This window comes from Mizuhopecten yessoensis, unplaced genomic scaffold (assembly GCF_002113885.1).
Source record: "Mizuhopecten yessoensis strain PY_sf001 unplaced genomic scaffold, ASM211388v2 scaffold7493, whole genome shotgun sequence".
Lineage (NCBI taxonomy): Eukaryota > Metazoa > Mollusca > Bivalvia > Pectinida > Pectinidae > Mizuhopecten > Mizuhopecten yessoensis.
In genome coordinates, this window is record NW_018407075.1 from 877,533 (window position 1) to 900,058 (window position 22,526).

Below are 22,526 nucleotides of genomic sequence, written 5' to 3' on the forward strand. Positions count from 1 at the left end.
GGGGGAGGGGGAGGGGGGGGGAGGAGAATATCTGGTACCTCTAATTTGTTTTGTAAATATCAGTATCTGCTGAAAGATTTTGTCACAAAGGTTCTTAAGGGAAAACACAAAATTTGCTCAAACTTAACCATTTAATCCTTTTAATGTCGACATTAAAAACAAAAAAATCAATACCATTTAATTCGATATGGGAATCTAAATTTGGATGTTTTAATGCCTCGCAAGACATGCAATTGGATTTCATCCAAGAAAAATTAGATATATTGGGGAGTTGTTTGGCGGTATTTATTACGCTAATGGTGTAAAGGAATAGAAAGGGCGTTGATGGATTTGTAGTGTTTTATAGGAGCAAACTGTCTGGTGACAGTTTGTAGTGGTTCCTGTGCATGACTGTTCCAATGTTTGTGGAAGTATATTTACTTCCTTATTTGAAACTAAAGCAAATATCCACCAGTTATCTTTGAGATTAAATTGAAAGATTATTAATGAAAAAAACAATGCTTAATTTTTTGGCAAAAAAAACCAACTGTCAAATGTAAAAGACAGAAGTGTTCAACATTTTTTTCATAACACCACAATACCTTTTTCGGTTTATATCAAGGTAGTCACTATGAAAAAAAAAAAAAATGTTACCTTGCAAAATTATAAAATGGCAAACATGACCTTGGCTATCAAGAGGATGCTATTAAACTCCTATCCAAAAACAAAATAATATCAATTTCATATCATTAAGATTGGTTATGTTTCTAAATCTTCAAAAATATAATTTACAGTTACAGACTTGTATTGAGTTTAATGTATGGTTTTATCAACCTGAGAAAACCAGGAGTAATCTATATTGACAGATGAAAAAGTTACATGTATTACAAACCAGTGTCGGAGAAGAAGTACAAGCCGGTCATAAGCATAAGCATAAAGGATATTTTTTTGCCACATTGTTCTTACAGAAGATCTTACTGTGTTGCTACCAATACGCATGCTTATGTATAATTCAACTGTATCTAAAATAAGGTGTTGATGTTTCCGTTTTTAGCTCTAAAAAAATTACTAGAAAGGTAGGTATAGGTTAAGTCATATATTCTACTATTTTTTGTTAGCATTAGTTATATATAGACAGCCATTAGACGTTAACAGTGCTTGTTTTAAATTAACCGTGAAAAAAACCCTGAGATAGGCTCTAATAATAGATTAGATAGGGAAAGTGGAACCTATTTGTTGTCTTGTTCTAAGGGAAGGTTCGACTGTATTCCATATTGTAGAAATCAGTAACATTTGACCTCTGTGACCTCTACTTCTACCTACCTGTGGTTAATCATTCGAGCAGTTTATCATTCCCTAATTAAGTGTCGAAGTACCACACAGACGAAATTGTCCATTAAACACCTACACTGGCCATTAGTGATTTTCACTCGTTGTTTACCAATCTAAATGACTGGGTGCCTTATCCAGAAGTTAAGTGGGCGAGTACGATAATGGACTCACTGGTACGCCTACAGTAGATGTCAGTAAATATGTGACGTTATACTAACACGATCTTCCCTCGCTATCGCCCAGAGTTCAGCTGGTACCTGCTTGTACATGGTAGCTGTCTACAAATGATTAGCGTCCAAATTATATTACATACATATTGAACATGTAGTCTCCATCCCCTTCACCCATAGTTCATCAAACTGGAGTACTTGCTACGGTAAATATCAGCAAATGGTAGTAAATATCAGCAAATGGTAGCGACAGTAAATATCAGCAAATGGTAGCGATGGTAAATATCAGCAAATGGTAGCGAAGGTAAATATCAGCAAATGGTAGTTACGGTAAATATCAGCAAATGGTAGCGACGGTAAAAATCAGCAAATGGTAGCGACGGTAAATATGAGCAAATGGTAACGACGGTAAATATCAGCAAATGGTAGAGAAGGTAAATATCAGCAAATGGTAGTGATGGTAAATATCAGCAAATGGGAGCGACGGTAAATATCAGCAAATGGTAGTAAAGATCAGCAAATGGTAGCGACAGTAAATATCAGCACATGGTAGCGATGGTAAATATCAGCAAATGGTAGCGACGGTTAATATCAGCAAATGGTAGCGACAGTAAATATCAGCACATGGTAGCGATGGTAAATATCAGCAAATGGCAGCGAAGGTAAATATCAGCAAATGGTAGTAAATATCAGCAATTGGTAGCGACAGTAAATATCAGCAAATTGTAGCGATGGTAAATATCAGCAAATGGTAGCGAAGGTAAATATCATCAAATGGTAGTGACGGTAAATATCAGCAAATGGTAGTAAATATCAGCAATTGGTAGCGACAGTAAATATCAGCAAATGGTAGTAAATATCAGCAATTGGTAGCGACAGTAAATATCAGCAAATGGTAGCGACAGTAAATATCAGCACATGGTAGCGATGGTAAATATCAGCAAATGGCAGCGAAGGTAAATATCAGCAAATGGTAGTAAATATCAGCAATTGGTAGCGACAGTAAATATCAGCAAATTGTAGCGATGGTAAATATCAGCAAATGGCAGCGAAGGTAAATATCAGCAAATGGTAGTAAATATCAGCAAATGATAGCGACAGTAAATATCAGCAAATGGTAGCGATGGTAAATATCAGAAAATGGTAGCGAAGGTAAATATCAGCAAATGTTAGTGACGGTAAATATCAGCAAATGGTAGTAAACATCAGCAAATGGTAGTGACGGTAAATATCAGCAAATGGGAGCGAAGGTAAATATCAGCAAATGGTAGTTACGGTAAATATCAGCAAATGGTAGCGACGGTTAATATCAGCAAATGGTAGCGACAGTAAATATCAGCAAACGGTAGCGATGGTAAATATCAGCAAATGGCAGCGAAGGTAAATATCAGCAAATGGTAGCGAAGGGAAATATCAGCAAATGGTAGCGACGGTAAATATCAGCAGATGGTAGCGACGGTAAATATCAGCAAATGGTGGGGACGGTAAATATCAGCAAATGGTAGCGAAGGAAAATATCAGCAAATGGTAGCGACGTTAAATATCAGCAAATAGTAGCGACGGTAAATATCAGCAAATGGGAGCGACGGTAAATATCAGCAAATGGTAACGACGGTAAATATCGTACATGGTAGCTGTCTACAAATGATTAGCGTCCAAATTATATTACATACATATTGAACATGTAGTCTCCATCCCCTTCGCCCAAAGTTCATCAAACTGGAGTACTTGCTACGGCAAATATCAGCAAATGGTAGTAAATATCAGCAAATGGTACCGACAGTAAATATCAGCAAATGGTAGCGACGGGAAATATCAGCAAATGGGAGCGACGGTAAATATCAGCAAATGGTAGGGGCGGTAAATATCAGCAAATGGTAGCGAAGGGAAATATCAGCAAATGGTAGCGACGGTAAATATCAGCAAATGGTAGATAACAGCAAACTTGCTATGGTAGATGTCAGCAGTAGATATATAATGGTTGATAGCCAAGTTATGCTACATAGTATATACCGCATATTTGAGCTAATAAGTGCATCTGCCCCTATGAACGCACCCCCAACTTTTATTTTGGAAAAGAGGATAAATGAGCTTAATCAAAACCCCTTAAAATGTTGCTTACTTTACTGATGTGCCAAAATAATCTTCAGCCTTTTGACCAAAGACTTTGTGCCCTTTTACTGCTTTATGAAGGCAATGTAAACCAATGGACCAGCATCATTTTCTGATTAAAGATTAGGCCATTTGTCTCCGTAAAGCTATTTGATTCCTCTTTTACAATTTTACACAAATGTTTTGGAGGTCAGTTTGAACACGTACGGACACGATCAGTTTGAGCAATCAGCTTGATAGGGGATTTGTTGTGTGCCCCCTCCTTGTGTTTATGTAAGCCACAGTGCGCTTATTAGGTTGAATACAGTATATCTGTATTGAACATATAGTCTTCTTCCCCCTCTCCCAAAGTACATGTCAGCAAATCAGTTGATGTCCAAAATGTATAACATATATATTGAACATATAGTCTCCTTCACTGTCTCACCATCTTCAGGAATACATGTACAATAAAAAATAGGTAACAGCAAGGGTAGATATCAGCAAGAAATTTGCTAGACCAATTGCTAGGCTAATACCTGTTCTTTGAAGATAACAGAGGAGCGACAATCAACTTTAATTACGCCATTATAGTGCGGCCATTATAGTGCCGTGCAATTCTTTTGATGTACATCAAAGGATCAAACTGGTCGTCTTGTATCATCCACCAGGTGGTGTACACTAATCCTTTGATTATCTCATGACATGTCCAATGGGTGCAGCGTAACCCCTGGAGTAATGAGGACCGTGTTGGGTATATAAAGGTATCTGTGTACTGTCCCCTACCATCAGGATTCATTGTTATGGCTCTACTAACTTAATTTCTCAACAGATTTTCATCAAAGTTTATACAAATGGTCAAGTATTATAATACCTTGAATAAGTTTGTATTCTAGGGTCCCAAGGTCAATGTCAAGGTCGCTGTTTCTATTTGCAGGTGAACTATTGCTATTTTGTCAACAAATTGACACCGATTTCAGGGGCAGAGGCAGGGGGGGGTAGCTTTCATGTCCCTCCTTTCATGTCTTAGAGACTATTTCTAGTTAGACGGGCTATGATTGAATCTTTTAATTTTTAATTTCTCTGCCAAGTTTTCCTGTTTTGATCTAATAAAAATATGATGTCATTTTGTTGTTTAATGTATCTTTTTACAATACAACAGCTGGATGGGTAAAAGTTTTTCAAAGTTTATCAAGGGTGACGGCCCTTTCTCAGTATTTCATGTTCTATACATTGCTGAAGCTAACAGTTGGGTTGAAAATCATGATAACAATAGCTGTTAATGAAACGTAAACACAGAAGGGCGTCCAGAAAAAACTGTGTGTTTGAACTTCAAACTTCCAAAATCATGAGTATAAAAGTAGAATTAAAAGCACATGCACATTGAAATCCATGGGTATAGCATCGAAATGAAAAACACATGCACTTTCACTTTTCAAATGTCCATAATGATTTAGACATTTAGATAATAGAGAGTTAGATTGGTATTTAAAACAATTTTGTTGTAAGCAATATGCTTCATGCGTCATTACGAGCTCAAAATTTGCACATGGTGGTATACAGCACGCATAGAATTCACATGTGAAAAATAAAAATCCTCAAGGCTGAAACATAACAATCAAAATGTAAGTTCCAACATAATGCGATAAGAAGGAGGATTACGTGACGGAAGATATAATCTAATAAATTAGATTTAATTCCTAAAGGTATTGTTTTCACTGAGTTTATTTGACAGGTCAAGGATTTTAAGCCCATGTCCCTGAATACTCTAGGGAAGAAAGTTATCCAAATATTAAGTGATATATACTTTTATACCATAGAGAGATAGGAACAATTGGATTATATTGAAATTAGATAATGGTATTGATTAGCAATACATGGGCAATACATATATAAATTGAGCTCTCAATTGTGTTTAATGTTTAGATAAAAAATGACTTTACAAATTTATTGACTTTAGAATTTTTCAAGTACATTTGAGATGGTATCAGTCTTCGCTTTTTACAGGATTTTCATTGAATTTCCATTTTGTATATAAATATGCGTAAAAGAGAATTATTTGTTGAAGGAAATTTCTTCTTAATTATAGCTCGTTCTGAAGGTCATTTGTTGTTATTTATTAGTTGCTGAAGGTTGTTTGAGACAGAAATTTCTTACTCCCCTTTCTTACCCTGTCATATTCTCACAGGAATGAGAGAGAAACAAAATGTATGAGAACAAGGCCCCTTTTCGTGTATCCGGTTTAAACGGTTTGTCTGTTTTTAAATGTAACATTTTGGGAATAAATCCTGGCAGACTGGCAAAAGTTTATGCAGGACTTGCAAAGCTTTGTCAAGGTTTGCCTGGAAGCAGCATCAGATTATTAGGTCTGACCTTATTTAGTAAACACACAACACTGGTCTTATTGGTTCAACCACTCGTATCGCAATATGGCCCTTTAGGTATGTTGGATATTGTATCTGTAAAACAGTCTGCATGTTATAGTGAAACTAACGAAAATTTGGATATACTAGTACATGTATGTAACATATATCATCTCCATTTTACCTGACTGTATAGTAAATCCCGATTAAGATTTCACCTAAATAAAAAAAATGTTCTTAAGAACTTGCAACACATGGCATTTGATACTTGTAACACATGGTAACACTACTAAGCTACCAGTCTTACCAGTGTTAAGTGAATTTGTAGCGTTTAGCTGTGACAGCTTGATCTAATCGCCACATAACATAAAACGTACATTCCAAAAGGCATTTTGTGTTTAATGTCACAAATGTGTCAACGATTTTAGGTAATTGTCACCTCTTTGCGATTGGTCGTTACATGTAGTAATTGTTTGTAAATGTGACAATTATCTGCTTTTTGTTTGGTTGGTGTCGGAACATTTACAATTATTTTCTGAAGACCTGACTCGCATACACGCCAACGTTGTAAAGTGCTTTTTCTAGATGGTTTATTGTAAGTAGGGAACGTACTACACAGTGCAGTAAGATGACGGTTGGTTATCATACACATAGTGTATTTTATGCGATAGCACTTTGCTTTGACTATTTTGGGAAAAGTTAGAAAAAAATAATATCATGAATAAAATAATATTTCTTATTTAATGCAAACTTTACCTCTGAACATTTCTTTGACGAGACATCAGTCAGATTATTAGTCTATATACATTTCTATGAAGGTAATATGATTTCATATTACCTTTCTGGATCTCATATATGCAGATGACATGAGTTCATATTAACTGTTATAGGTATAAGTACGAAGTCAAGGTAGTTAATAAGAGCCGATTTTACCTGTATATAACCTATGTAAATTTGTTATCATATCCACTCTACAATTGTCAGAGTTATCACCCTTGGCACAAGGTTTTATATTTACAGACTGGAATAGCTCGTCTGTTTATATTTACTGCCTGGAGTCACAACATGGAAAATCAAAGCCAAATGATTGACCAATGAAATTCATATGATATTTCCTTTCCAGTGTGATAATAATATTCATGGTAAAAGTATGATCCCAATTATTTTTTTTCATGGAATTGGAAAATAGAATTGGAGGGAACAACCAATTTTCCATATTAGCATGATACAACTTAATGCTTAATATTTGTATAAAATGATATGTGTACATTTAAAAATCAGTGTCTGAATAAACAAATGTTATAATTCCCTTAAATTCGGACATTGAAAATATTGTCGACTTTGTCTTCTTCGTAATAAGAGGATATTTCAGTTTGTTGATATTTCCATAAAGCGTTGCAGTAGCATACTTAGGTTGAATGGATCAAGAATATTTTCAATTGATCCACATGTGTACCGTATAATACCTGTATTACATGTAACTACTGTGGCTCAAAATAGGCACTCTTAACTGTGGTACATTCAAGTAACTATATATGTGTAAGCTCCAGCATGTACATTCTTTGGTTAAGGATCAAAATTACATCCTTGTAAGCCTGTTGTGTAGGGAAGGGCATTCTTGTTGTTCAAGTGCTTAGCAGTTGTTCAAGTGGCCCCAAATTACCAACAGATGTACAGAATAAACGTCCAAGTGGGTCCTGTACATTTTTATGTGTCATCCGATCACAGAAGCTGATGTAATGAGTACCGGTAACAATATCTGCTCGGTTATGAAGACCGAATAAATATTTGCACACCAGGGTCTGTTGTTAATTTTGTACGAATCTTTTAATAAACAAACTGAAAATTTTAATGAATAATTCACGTTTGAAGCGACAGTTTATCGTGTATTTTAACAATACAAATGTATATATTTTGTCTTCTGTTGTTCAGGTTTAAAAAAAGGTCGATTCTACGACTGAAAAGGAAAAGAATCATTTGGCCTTCGGTTAGGTCTGAAAACTTGAACTCTACGATCGGAAATGAAAGGCATCATTTCACCTTCAGATAGTCTGAAAATAATATCTACTGTTACCCTATAAATATATTCAAGTGTAGCCATAACGGTGTGATGTGAGATTTTTCCAGCAGGTTTCAGATGATATTCATTAAAAGGAAACAGATTTGTTTATGGGGATTGGCTTATCTTCAAAGGCCTACTCTAGTACAATATCAGCTGTATCAGACTCGCTTTGTATGCATAGTGGAGCTGGCTTATCTTTATCCACAGCAATTGGCATCTTTTGTCATAATCAACATACAAATAAACTAGTCCTATTGGCCGTAAAAGCCTCAAAGCATTCTATAAATTCAAAATACAAGCACTCCATGATGATGTTATCGTATTTAATCGTCTAAACTCGATCTGGAAGAGGTTTTATTACTAAAGTCAACTGTACCCATTGATATCAGGAGTAAGACTACCGGTGAAAGTTCAATTGCCGTGGAGTAGTGACGGCTATAAGGAGGGGTGTGGAATCATATCTGATAGGCTGTTTAGACTTACGATGCTGTACTCGACAGTAATAAATACATGATGGATGGCAAAATCCCATGTTACTGTGGTTAACTATTGTGAATTAAACCAGCGACAGGAAACGAGATCTATTTGAGCCACGTTATGACGGATACAACACAGCAACAGTGAGTGGACACGTGGGAGACGCGTTCTTTCCTTCCTGTACATCATATATACAGCCACACGTACACTTGGTATTGGCTAATGAGTTTATAGTGTAAAGTTATCTTTCTGTTTTCACTCATAAAGATCAAGGATAATCAGATGGATTTATCGGCCATAGCATTGGTAAGTGATACTCTATATAAAGTTCCTGTTGACACAGTGGACTCCTCACAATACAGCCACTACCATTACTGACAGGAGTCAGGCTGAGTTGTGAGATGTCGTGGATTACAGGGACAATTTTGTACAGAAAAAAGGCCAATCTGTCCCTTGTTGGATGGTATAAAATTTCAGGGCTGAATGAGTTAATACAATGTAGTATATAAGAAAACTAATGTAAGAAAAAGAAAAGGAATTCCATAGCTAAGCTTAAGCAAATAATCAGCAACAGCTTGAATCATAATAAATAACATTTCTGATTCAGAAGATTTATCCAACCCTCAAAAAAAACAAAAAAACAATTTTTTAGCCTAATTTCATGAGAAATTTAATCGAAATTTAATTAGAATTTAATTAGTGTTAGGAATTCAGTATGACAAATCAAGTCATTACATGATATGATAGTGACCTGTGTATTACAATTGGTTCTGTCTGTGAGGATTAAGTGGGCACTTCCCTTCGTTAATGTCCTGGTGCTGAGGTAACTAAAGACAGGCCGCTGGCGTTTGGATGAGGGTACTCTGATGATCGCTCTGTACTCTTAAGTTCGCTTCTGACATCAGGGTTAACGTTACTTTTACAAGATTTTCTCATTATTCAGCATGTGTTGATTGTTGTAGTTGTTTGAAATATTATCCTGACAACTGTTGAAGTAAAAGAAAAAGTTTGATGAAAAAAAATTGGCCATTTTTCTTGGGAAAGTTTTGCTAAATTGTCTTTTTTAAGTGAATAATTTGTTATATTTACATTTGCGCTGCTACCCACTATATGAACATTACCAGCAGAAATGCGTTTCATTTGAGTATGAAAGCTAAAACTCGTGACGTAACACGTGGTTTACTTATGTCATGGATTAACCTTTTTCAATGAAAGTCTTGTCGCTTCGCTTCAGTTAACATGGAGAATGCCTCTACTTCAAACACTCAAATGACCACGGTTAATTATTGGCGCCAATTTGATTAGAATAGGGCTGTTTCGCCAATATCTTTTAAAGGACGGCGAATAAACAAAACGCAGTAAATAAATAAATTATTTAAGAACAAATAAATGAACTCAAATATTTGATCTATAGTAAAAATGTAAATATATGGATTGAATAGCGTTTTTAAATTTTCATGCAGATGTTTAAAAATGAAGTCCAAGCGGACTTCACGCAATATGGATGTAACCGATTTGCGTTCATACCGGCATGTAAATTTAAAAACCGCTGTTCAATCCCTATATAAAAGTACGTTCATACATGTGAAAACTTCCATGGTAGCTGAAGTTTCATTGTAGAATGTGGCAGATACATGTGTATTGATTCCATCATAAATGTTGGAAAGATGCAATTAAGAATCCTTGTCCCACTGCCTTGTGGTTTTTTTCCTGTACACAGTTACCTCCCCTTAACTTCCATTTAGATATGACTGAAGCACAGTTGGTTCAGGACACTTCCATCGACCATTTAGATATGACTGAAGCACAGTTGGTTCAGGACACCTCCATTGACCATTTAGATATGACTGTAGCACAGTTGGTTCAGGACACTTCCATTGACCATTTAGATATGACTGTAGCACAGTTGGTTCAGGACACTTCCATTGACCAGGTAGCCCAGTCGTTTAGAGCGATAGTATAATAATCTGAAGTACAGGGTTCGAATTCCGGTCTAGTCCCACAAAATGTTACACTCAGAACACTGTTTTTGATTATATTTTGGTTATTTCGTCTTTATTATTCTTTTTATAAAAGTCCAGCAATGTATGGTTTTCTTTTCAAAAATGGTTTATTAACGATAAAGTCATGCCGGAAAAACAGTTTCTGGCAGTGGTACGGGGATCCTTAAATCCTGAAACATTCCGCTGGAGGTTTGAGAGCAGAGCACGAAAAGACAACACATCTATACTGAACTCTAGTGTACTTAGAATTATTAAAACAATCGGTACGTACCGACATATTCCTGATGTTGACTAACATTTCACGCGAACCACAGGAGATTAATCGTAATCAATAAAACATGGATTAACAGATCCTTGTCGGAATACATGTAACAATAATAACCAACGATATGTTTGTCTGCTGCGAATGAAAATTGTTTCATCTACAGGAAAATTGTGGGTACAGTTTATAGTGTCTGATAAATTGGTAACGCCGACTCACGCCAGATNCCCTGTGTAGTCAGTGTAATACAATTCAGCCCCCTGCCCCTGTGTAATCAGTGTTATACAATTCAGCCCCCCCCCTTCGTAATCAGTGTTATACAATTCAGCCCCCACCCCGTGTAATCAGTGTAATACAATTCAGCCCCCACCCTGTGTAGTCATTTATATACAATTCAGCCCCCTGTCCCTGTGTAGTCAGTTATATACAATTCAGCCCCCTGTCCCTGTGTAGTCAGTGTTATACAATTCAGCCCCTGTCCCTGTGTAGTCAGTGTTATACAATTCAGCCCCCTGTCCCTGTGTAGTCNTCCCAGCAAGTGCTTGTTATAATATGTCAATTGTCGACTGCTCCAAGGGAAGATCTCTCAGGCTGGCTCGTACGGAGTTGGTCTATAATAACGAGCATGGAACCCATGATCAGGAAATGTCCGACCAATATTTCTACATCTGTGTGTCTAGACAAGTCTGTTTCCTGTGTCAATGTGATGTAATTTGACTGGAGATATCTTTGGAGGGTCCTGCTCCTTTGTTTTGGAGTGTATCTTTTATCTTTTATTTCACAAGAGTTTCACTTTCATTTGCAAGAAGAATGATGAAGTGATGAGTAATATTGATTCTGCATGTTGTCATTTCTTAGTTTGTAAGTTCAGAATAGTGCTTAAAAGTTGTTTTAATCATAGTGATTTACAGGATATGGAGATTTATTTTTTCTAATACCTACCCTTTGGTATTGGTGTTGAGCATTCCACTTTGAGTAAGGGTTCTGTAAGGGTTCTGTCCCTTAAAATCAGTATTTTGTAGCTCCCTGCAGCAGGTTTTCTGTTGTGGTCTTACAAAAGAGGTGGTCTCTCAATTCAGGGTCTTCCAAGCGTTTAGAATAATTCTTATCATAAAATTGAACTGTCCGCACATGTTTATTAAAGTTTTATACAGTATAATTGAGTGTAGTACACACATATTTCTAAACAGTAAAAGGAAAATGTATATATATAACGTTTTACAATTCAGCCCTCTGTCCCTGTGTAGTCAGTGTTATACAATTCAGCCTTCTGTCCCTGAGTAGTCAGTGTTATACAATTCAGCCCTCTGTCCCAGTGTAATCAGTGTTATACAATTCAGCCCTCTGTCCCTGTTTAGTCGGTGTTATACAATTCAGCCCTCTGTCCCTGTGTTATCAGTGTTATACAATTCAGCTCTCTGTCCCGGTGTAGTCGGTGTTAAAACAATTCAGCCCTCTGTCCCTGTGTAGTCAGTGTTATAAAATTCAGCCCCCTGTCCCTGTGTAGTCGGTGTTATACATTTCAGCCCCCTGTCCCTGTGTAGTCAGTGTTATTCAATTCAGCTCTCTGACCTTGTGTAGTCAATGTTAAAGCAATTCAGCCCTCTGTCCCTGTAAAGTCAGTTTTATACAGTTCAGCCCCCTTGCCCTGTGTAGTCAGTGTTATACATTTCAGCCCCCTGTCCCTGTGTAGTCAGTGTTATTCAATTCAGCTCTCTGACCTTGTGTAGTCAATGTTAAAGCAATTCAGCCCTCTGTCCCTGTAAAGTCAGTTTTATACAATTCAGCCCCCTTGCCCTGTGTAGTCAGTGTTATACATTTCAGCTCCCTGTCCCTGTGTTATTGAAGACTTACAGATGGTTCCCCCTGTCCCTGTGTTATTGGAGACTTACAGATGGTTCCCCCTGTCCCTGTGTTATCGGAGACTTACAGATGGTTCCCCCTGTCCCTGTCCCCCTGTCCCTGTGTAGTCGGTGTTATACATTTCAGCCCCATGTCCCTGTGTAGTCAGTGTTATACAATTCAGCTCTCTGTCCCTGTGTAGTCAGTGTTATACAATTCAGCTCCCTGTCCCTGTGTAGTCAGTGTTTAACAATTCAGCCCTCTGTCCCTGTGAAGTCAGTGTTATACAATTCAGCCCTCTGTCCCAGTGTAATCAGTGTTATACAATTCAGCCCTCTGTCCCTATGTAGACAGTGTTATACAATTCAGCTCTCTGTCCCCGTGTAGTTGGTGTTATACAATTCAGCCCTCTGTCCCTGTGGAATCAGTGTTATACAATTCAGCTCTCTGTCCCTGTGTAGTCGGTGTTATACAATTCAGCCCCCTGTCCCTCTGTAGTCGGTGTTATACAATTCAGCCCCCTGGCCCTGTGTAGTCAGGGTTATACAATTCAGCCCCCTGTCCCTGTGTTATCAGTGTTATACAATTCAGCTCTCTGTCCCGGTGTAGTCGGTGTTAAAACAATTCAGCCCTCTGTCCCTGTGTAGTCGGTGTTATACCATTCAGCTCTCTGTCCCTGTGTAGTCAGTGTTATACAATTCAGCTCTCTGTCCCTGTGTAGTCGGTGTTAAACCAATTCAGCCCCCTGTCCCTGTGTAGTCAGTGTTAGACAATTCAGCCCCCTGTCCCTGTGTTATCAGTGTTATACAATTCAGCTCTCTGTCCCTGTGTAGTCGGTGTTATACAATTCAGCCCTCTGTCCCTGTGGAATCAGTGTTATACAATTCAGCTCTCTGTCCAGTGTAATCCGTGTTATACAATTCAGCTCTCTGTCCCTGTGTAGTCAGTGTTATACAATTCAGCTCTCTGTCCCTGTGTAGTCAGTGTTATACAATTCAGCTCCCTGTCCCTGTGTAGTCAATGTTATACAATTCAGCCCTCTGTCCCTGGGTAGTCGGGGTTAAGACAATTCAGCCCTCTGTCCCTGGGTAGTCAGTGTTATACAATTCAGCCCCCTGTCCCTGGGTGGTCAATGTTATACAATTCAGCCCTCTGTCCCTGGGTAGTCGGGGTTAAGACAATTCAGCCCTCTGTCCCTGGGTAGTCAGTGTTATACAATTCAGCCCCCTGTCCCTGGGTGGTCAATGTTATACAATTCAGCCCTCTGTCCCTGGGTAGTCGGGGTTAAGACAATTCAGCCCTCTGTCCCTGTGTAGTCAGTGTAATACAATTCAGCCCCCTGTCCCTGTGTAGTCGGTGTTATACAATTCAGCCCTCTGTCCCTGTGTAGCCGGTGTTATACAATTCAGCCCCCTGTCCCTGTGTTATCAGTGTTATACAATTCAGCTCTCTGTCCCTGTGTAGTCGGTGTTATACAATTCAGCCCTCTGTCCCTGTGTAGTCAGTGTTATACAATTCAGCCCTCTGTCCCTGTGTAATCAGTGTTATACAATTCAGCTCTCTGACCTTGTGTAGTCAATGTTAAAGCAATTCAGCCCTCTGTCCCTGTAAAGTCAGTTTTATACAGTTCAGCCCCCTTGCCCTGTGTAGTCAGTGTTATACATTTCAGCCCCCTGTCCCTGTGAAGTCAGTGATATTCATTTCATCCCCCTGTCCCTGTGTTATTGGAGACTTACAGATGATTCCCCCTGTCCCTGTGTTATTGGAGACTTGCAGATGGTTCCCCATGTCCCTGTGTTATTGGAGACTTACAGATGGTTCCCCCTGTCCCTGTGTTATTGGAGACTTATAGATGATTCCCCCTGTCCCTGTGTTATTGGAGACTTATTGATGATTCCCCCTGTCCCTGTGTTATTGGAGACTTATAGATTGTTCCCCCTGTCCCTGTGTTATTGAAGACTTACAGATGGTTCCCCCTGTCCCTCTGTTATCGGAGACTTACAGATGGTTCCCCCTGTCCCTGTGTTATTGGAGACTTATAGATGGTTCTCCCTGCCCCTGTGTTATTGGAGACTTATAGATGGTTCCCCCTGTCCCTGTGTTATTGGAGACTTGTAGATGGTTCCCCCTGTCCCTGTGTAGTCGGTGATATACAATTCATCCCCATGTCCCTGTGTTATTGGAGACTTATAGATGGTTCCCCCTGTCCCTGTGTTATTGGAGATTTATAGATGGTTCCCCCTTGGACTTATCAGTAAACAAGTAGGGCCTTCCTGTCCTGTAACAACATGATAATGAAACAACTACAAGTGTCATCAGCATGCTACACCTTAAACTTTAAGGAAGCTAGGACCGGTGTTTCTGCTTTTAAGGATCCTTGTGTCAAGGGGAATGTGATAACTCATTTACCCCTGAAGACACACTTGAACTCTTCCAATTCAAAAGTTGGAATAGTTCATTATGAAATTTCAGGGGTGAATGAGTTAATAGAAATGTCATAATTGTTTAAGGTTTAGATCTGAAACGGTAATCAAATGGTGTATTCTTTTAATTCTGAAAATAAGTTTTGACAATATGCAAGACAAAGTCATTTTCTATTGATCTCATATTTGAACATCTGGAATACTGATGATTAAAAATGGAATTTTATTTGATTGTTTAAAAACCATGTTTTTCAGTCAAGTATAATCACATGAACAGTATAATACTGAGAATTGCTGAGTGGAACATATGGCATGGTTCATAAAATATTGACAGATTTGTAATAAAATACAAACTTCAATGTTCTTTTTGAGAGAATTTCTATTACTTAAAATTCAGATCAAAGAGAAATTGATCCGCCTATTTAGAATGGCTTGTGACATTGCTCAGCTGAAACGGCAGATAGTCACGGTTACTCTAAGTAGTGTGTTGTAACACCAATGTAGAATTTGGCTGAAGGTTTGTAACCATAAATTTGTCACTTTTCGTGTTAAGGATCCCCGAACCCCCAAAACTGTAACTTAGTATTGAAAACTAAATTGCTCTAGCTTAGATAAATCATTTCTGAAAAGAAAATTATAACTTGCGGGACCTTTATCAGAAATAATAAAGATAAAAAATTAAAATATCAACAACAGTATTCTGAGAGTAAAACATTGAGCTGGGCTATAATTCTGACATGTTATTCCCCCCATGTTATTATATCTGTGAAATCTGTCTCTCAATATTCAAAGAAAACCACTTAACATCATTCATATCTGTTAATAACAAATGTTAGATGAAATATAGGCTTTGACTTTCTAGATATCTGAAATAATGTAGTTTAAATCCTGCTTCAAACAGTTCAAGATCTTTAGCATAGTTGAAACTTTTATAGTGATAATTCTTGATGTAATTAGTCATCGTTATTTAATCTTTTAATGATTTTATGGAGGTGGCAATTATAACTTGTTCAAAGAAGCCAAGATATTCAGATGTTTGTTAATTATACATGTAAAAAATGAAAACGCGAAAATTGTATGAGTGGTTTAATCATTCAGCTGTGATGCACTTTAAAGAAACGTTTTTTATATCGCTGTGATGCACCCATGAATCATTTGTTCTATGATCTGCTGGAACTAGTGTCATGTTGTTGTTATTGGAAACATCATGGGAGTAAGGATCAAATTCTCATCAAAACTTAATGATGCTTATCTAATCCCACATGGTAATAAATCAGTCATCTTTGAAGTATTGGGTTAGGTGGTTGTGACTCAAAACTATTACTCAACAGAGAGCTTTGAGGTCAAATATTAAACATGTTAGAAATGAAAATTCACAAAATCTACCAGATTAGAAAAGTCGTTATCATGCCAAAATTTGGGTGCTCTGGTGGTGCAGTGGATAACTTTTCGCTAAGGTGGCCAGGGTTCGATTCCCCTATCAGACGTGTAAAGGTATGGGGTCACCCCCCCGTCCGCGTGGGTTTTCTCCTGGTACTCCGGTTTCCTCCTACATTTATATCCCCATAATGCTAACATTAGAGTGATTAGTATAAGTTGTGATAACTTGTTTCATAATTATCGTAAAATAAATGAAGTTTATATTTTAAAGACTATCATTAAGATCTAGACAAATGTACAAGCTCAATATTTCATAATAGTTTTTATTACCGCTTTATCACAAAGACCTTATCCCACTGGCTTGAACTGATATATTACTGTTCTATGTATATTACATACTACAGTTTATGGAAGGCCTGGATTTTAAATGTCCCATTTGATAGACTTTATCAGCAGTTTAGTGGTTTATTTAAAGCTCATTCACACCAATTTATATACTTCGACTTGGGAGATATCTCACAAAAGATAATTAATATGTTGAGCACCCATCTTATCAGACATTAAACAATCATTTTGGTGTTGAAGTAAGATTAAGTGTATTTTGAAGCATTTACTGCTTGAAATGTTGAGGCAACATAGATGTCCCATAAAAAAAATCACCATCATAAACAAGCACTAGTCATTTTTAAAGGGACATTTTTCCTGAAAATTGAATACTTTTAGCCTGCTCAATATATACTTCTGTTTTGGTGCAGGCGAGAGGTCTGCCCTTCATTGTCAATATGTATCACTGAGGGTCATTGTCAATAGTGTTTCTTAAAAATTTATGTCAACGGCTTTTCTATCAATAGAATTCTATAAATACACGTCTATAATGCATGCAGTCATGGCTGGTAATGGTATTTTTCATGTAAATTAGAAGAAGCCAGATGTAAGCCAGCAAAACAGCCCTTTAACATCTTAATCTAAAGGTTGTACCAACATCTTAATCTAAACAGGCCCAGTGAGCCTTTTGATATGTATTAACCACCATCTGGCTCCAGGCTGATGTTTAGAAGTGCCCTACACATTGATGTAGCTGACCTTTACCTTTCCTGTTTCAGATGTAATTGAGTAGTAACCGCTGAGTGACAGACAGGACAGACAGGCCTAACATAGCAGTCCTACAAACAGTCTGGTGACCCAGACACAAAAAGTAAGTAGCAAAACAACACATGCTCATGTAATCTGTGTCATTAGCAAGCTTCTCCACCTGCTTTGTAATACAGAAAATTCAACAACATGATAAATTTAATAGGGTTAGTGTGCGATGATTTAACATTGTAATTAAATTGTGTATAGTATACATAAAATATATATCATATTTACATATCATATTCAAGATATACCGAATAGAAAGTCATTAACACAAGCTTATAGGCCAGAAAATTTATTATTTTAATTAGAAGAAATTAGATAGTAATGAAGAAGTTAATTGTGTTGCACTCAATCAAAACTTAAGGATGTACTCTTCTGAGGTTTAAGTCAAGTTCAAGTCTCGTTTTCATCTGGTGTAATGGGTTTTTGTAATATTAAACAAATTATGATCAAGTTTATTAGCAAACACGCATCTGAATAATATGTCAAAAAACTAGATGCCTGTTGTTTGTAGAACTTTTTTTACAAGAATTTAAAAAAAATACAAATTCGGTGGCCATCTTGAAAATGTGTATTCATGTGTATTTCTTGCGCTTAAAAAAAAGGCCAACATTTCACCTTTTTTGACACTAAATTGATCACTTAAATTGTCATTGTATCGTCATTTTTAATTGTAGCAGGTTCATTTTTTTCTGTACAACTTTATAAAGTTCAATATGATAAAAATAATATGCAACAAACTGGAAAATATACATTATTGATATTTATTTTACATATTTAGTGTACTTGAAGCACTTTGATTTTTGACCCCAAAAAGGTAAAAAATAACATAAATGATAATGGGACAAAATAAGAAGCACACTGACCCCCCATTTTTGTAGATGTTTTAGAAAGAGAAACTCATTTTCATTTAATTCATTAAATATTAAAAAAAGTTTAATAGCAGAACTTTTTATATCAAGCATTTAATCTGCAAAAACTGTTAAAAAATTAGTATTTTTTCATTAAAAAATATGGGGTAGGGGTAACTAAAATCGGTTTTCTGAGTCAAAAGAATAAGATTAAGAAATTTTACTTCCATAATTTAAAAGAAAATAATATTTTCATCAATTCTACAAACATTCATACATATCTAATAACACACTTGGAAGAAATTATATGAATTTGTTCTGCAAATGATCAAAATCCAAAAAATCACCTAAAATCACATGTTGTGTTAAATTGGTATGTTTGACAGATCAAAGCACAAAAACGAACACACGGACATATATATTCTTTTGGATTTTTTACTATGCCATGAACTCCTTTTTCCAAAAATCCATATGAGAAAAAAGGTTAAATACAGGAAATTTTCGACTTCTCAGAGGTGTACATCCTTAATTAAACAAACAGGTAAAGAAAGTTGACATATTTTCAGCGTTTGGAATTAACCTTTGTATACCATACTTGCCAACTTTTTAAAATTTCCTCGGGGGAGATTCTGCATCCTTAAAAATTAAAACCTAAATAAAATCTGTGTACACACCCCCTAGAGACAGAATGACCCTTTAAATGACACATTTTGAGTTGGTCTTTCAGATGAAATCATCAGATCTTTCAATATAGGAATAGTTTTAGTTTTACCCTGGTTGAAAATGCTAAATTTTCGGGTCCAAATTCGGGAGTCTCCCGCCAAAATAGGGAGGGTTGGCAAGTATGATGTCCTATAACAGTTGTGCCAATAATACTCGAGATTGATCTTTTTAATATGCAATGAAGCAGTAAAATCGTAACCTCAATATTTGTGTTTTTAAGACTTGATGTGATTTTGTTTTTTTTAGCAGTATGACTTCACACAGTTCTGATGAAGATGATATAACTAAGGGTGGGCTGGTGTTTTGTGTGCACTACGTATACTGTGTCAGCATATAGCAAATATATATATACTGCCTATTAATCACATACAAAAGTCATATTATTTTACTTGTAGTTCTTGTTAATCCTAGTACTGTATGTTATGTATAATTTTAACCATCAACATTTGTACTTACTTACATGGTAATATTTATGTATTTTATGTATCACTAAATTTTGTTAATTTACTAGACAATGATACGGTGTGGCTTCTATGTACTGACTATTCTCATTTTCATTGGCATCTTTATCACTTAAATTTTATTTTTGTATTTTAAGTTTAAATGAAAGGTCAAGGTCACATTGAGGTCAATTTAGTCCTTTCATTATCCTTTACCTCATTCACCCCTGAAGACACATTTGAACTCTTCCAATTCAAAGGTTGGAATAGTTCATGATGAAATTTCCGGGGCAGATGAAGATAACTTGTTTAACTAATATGGAATAGTTCATGATGAAATTTCCGGGGCAGATGAAGATAACTTGTTTAACTAATATAAAGAGATTTAATAGGTTTTGAAAATTATGTCAATCAGAAAGATTAATTGGAACCCTAAAAAGAAAATTGATTGAAGTTAAGTCAAGAGCGGTGACCTCAAAGAAACTTTGGTCAAGTGGAATGCACTTTATATGTAACTTTATTGTCAACGCATGTAATGTCTAGTTTAAGGAAATATGCTTCCATTGTCTGACATAAAAATCTCCTTGCTAAAGAGTTCCACAGTAAAGCAATTAAATCTTTTTAATATCTTTAATGGCCATTATTTCCAGTTTGGTTAATTAATAGAATGAAATCATCATAAACACCCCAGCTAGTCCGAATTGTTTAGAAAACATGAAATAGATGATTTCAAGGGAGGCAACTTGAGTATAATTCTCAGGTAAAACATGTAACAGACCGAGCACAGTAAAAAAAAGCATATTAAAAAAAATTGAATGAAGAATAGTAATAAGTAGTGCACTAAAGAATATTTTCTACTTAGCTTTAAAATTGAATAAAGGAAACCTATATATTTATTTACATACCAAGGTAAGCATATTTAAAAAGATGCTGACTGAATTTGTTTCACAGCTGGACAAAGATTTATATAAAGTCAATACAAAGGAATAACAGTTGTGTCATTTCAAAAATGTGTTTGATATCCAAGTTCTATGAACCTTGTATGCATAATTGAAAGTTACATGTTTATTTTCTTTTTCCATTCTTCATTGATCGGTCATATTGACACAGGATTGATATGTAATGACAAATAAATAGATTCCTGGTGTTCCATATATAGACTTGAGCTAGTGTTTCAGGAACAAAACCCTTGTAATAACTCAGTTTATAATGCATCACGATCTTTAATTATCAAGCCTTTTTTTATGTTTCATATATAATTATAACATAATAATTTGATCTTCTTTAAAGCTGTATTACATTTCCTGTCTAAATATAACATCTTTTTGATCCGTATTTAGCAGTGTCTGGTGTGGCCACTGACATGTGATGTTTCCATCTATCCTCGTAATCTCGTTTGTAAATACAACCGCACCCCTTTACTATATATACACAAACACATAGAGAAATAACAAATTAATTGATATCATCTTTCCATCTGTCTGCATTTATCATTAGATAATTACTGCGGTGGTCTTAGAGGAACATGTCCCACTTTCAAGATCACAGGGGTAAAATGTCGTAAAATCTTCAAACGACTTCTTCTGAATAACCAAAAGGCCCAAGGTACTGATATTGGTCCTGTAGCATGCTCGGATGAAGGGTTACCAAGTTTGTTCAAATGAATTACCTTGATGAACTTTCAAGGTCACAGGGGTCAAATGTCGTAAATTCTTCAAACGACTTCTTTTAATAATCGAAAGGTCCAGGGTACTGATATTGGGCCTGAAGCATGCTGGGATGAAGGGCTACCAAGTTTGTTCAAATGAATGACCTTGACCCACTTTCAAGGTCACAGGGGTCAAACATGTTAAAATTTTCAAACAACTTCTTTTCAATAACCAAAAGGCCCAGGGTACTGATATTGGGCCTGTAGCATGCTTGGATATTTGTTCAAATAAATTACCTTGACCAACTTTCAAGGTGACAGGGGTCAAATGTCTTAACATCTTCAAACAACTTCTTCTCAATGACCAAAGGCCGAGGGTACTGATATTGTGCCTGGAGCATGCTGGGATGAAGGGCTACCAAGTTTGTTCAAATGAATGTCCTTGACCCACGTTCAACCTAATGTCCTTGTTCGACATTCATGGTCACAGGTGTCATATGTTTAAATCTTTTAATAGGTTCTTATGAATCAAACACTGATATTCTGCCTGTAGCTGTATTTTAGTCCACTTTTAAGATTACAAGTGTGAAATTAATACCAGTTGAGTGATGCAGGCCCATTTTGCCTCTTGTTTCAAACTTAAAGTCCAGTTCTACTTGGCCGATTTAGCTAAAACTTGGTAGGAATGATCCATTCATGGTCCTGGCAAAGTTTCCTTTTTTTCCCCGGCTGATCAAAAATCTAATATGGCCGCTTCAGCTATCATTTTTGGGGGGAAAAAATTCAAACTCAAAATCAAGTTCAAATAGGCCGATTTAACTGAAACTCGGTCTAGGAATGATCATCTCATGGTCCTGACAAACTTAACTTAATGTTATACTTTACTTTTTTTAATCAAATTGGTAGGGATGATTGACATCATTATCTCCACTTCATATTTCAACAACAAAAATAAATACTGTAGGACTCAGGTGACCGTTAAGGCCCATGGGCCTCTAGTCGCATTTAGCTCTATTTCGATCAAAGCATGAGAGGGAGCATGTTTTACAAACATTTTAAAGATCATTGCCAGCTAAAAAAAATTTTTTAAACTTTGAATCTTTGTAACCATACAGATCTTTTTACAGTGAATATCATTATTGTTATGCAAATGTATGTCACAGTATGCTGGTGGCTTTTTGTATGGTTTTGGCTTCATAAGTTTTGAATGAAGTTCTGTAGAAAATATGCTGGCAGACAATATAACTACTAGTTAGATAAATTCAGTGTCATTTCACCTGATTACTTTTTGGTCAATTCTTAGAATCGTTACGCGATTGTTATTTGCACTGACTTTGTGTTTT

The 22,526-nt window shown here is 36.3% G+C and overlaps 1 protein-coding gene across 6 annotated transcripts in view; it reads left to right on the top strand.

Annotated features, from left to right (window-relative positions):
• The window catches only part of LOC110453741 (tumor necrosis factor alpha-induced protein 8-like), a 111,812-nt gene that overhangs the window by 82,813 nt on the left and 6,473 nt on the right, over positions 1–22,526 (top strand). For 4 of the 6 annotated variants that reach the window (XM_021502850.1, XM_021502848.1, XM_021502849.1 and 1 more), the window contains 2 exons: positions 17,488–17,579; positions 19,342–19,385. In XM_021502850.1, coding sequence (XP_021358525.1) covers positions 19,346–19,385 — 40 coding nt within the window. In that variant the 5' untranslated portion in view covers positions 17,488–17,579; positions 19,342–19,345. Of the gene's footprint in view, positions 1–8,439; positions 8,781–17,487; positions 17,580–19,341; positions 19,386–22,526 lie in introns of those variants that run through there. The other 2 variants (XM_021502851.1, XM_021502854.1) reach the window with 2 other exon arrangements.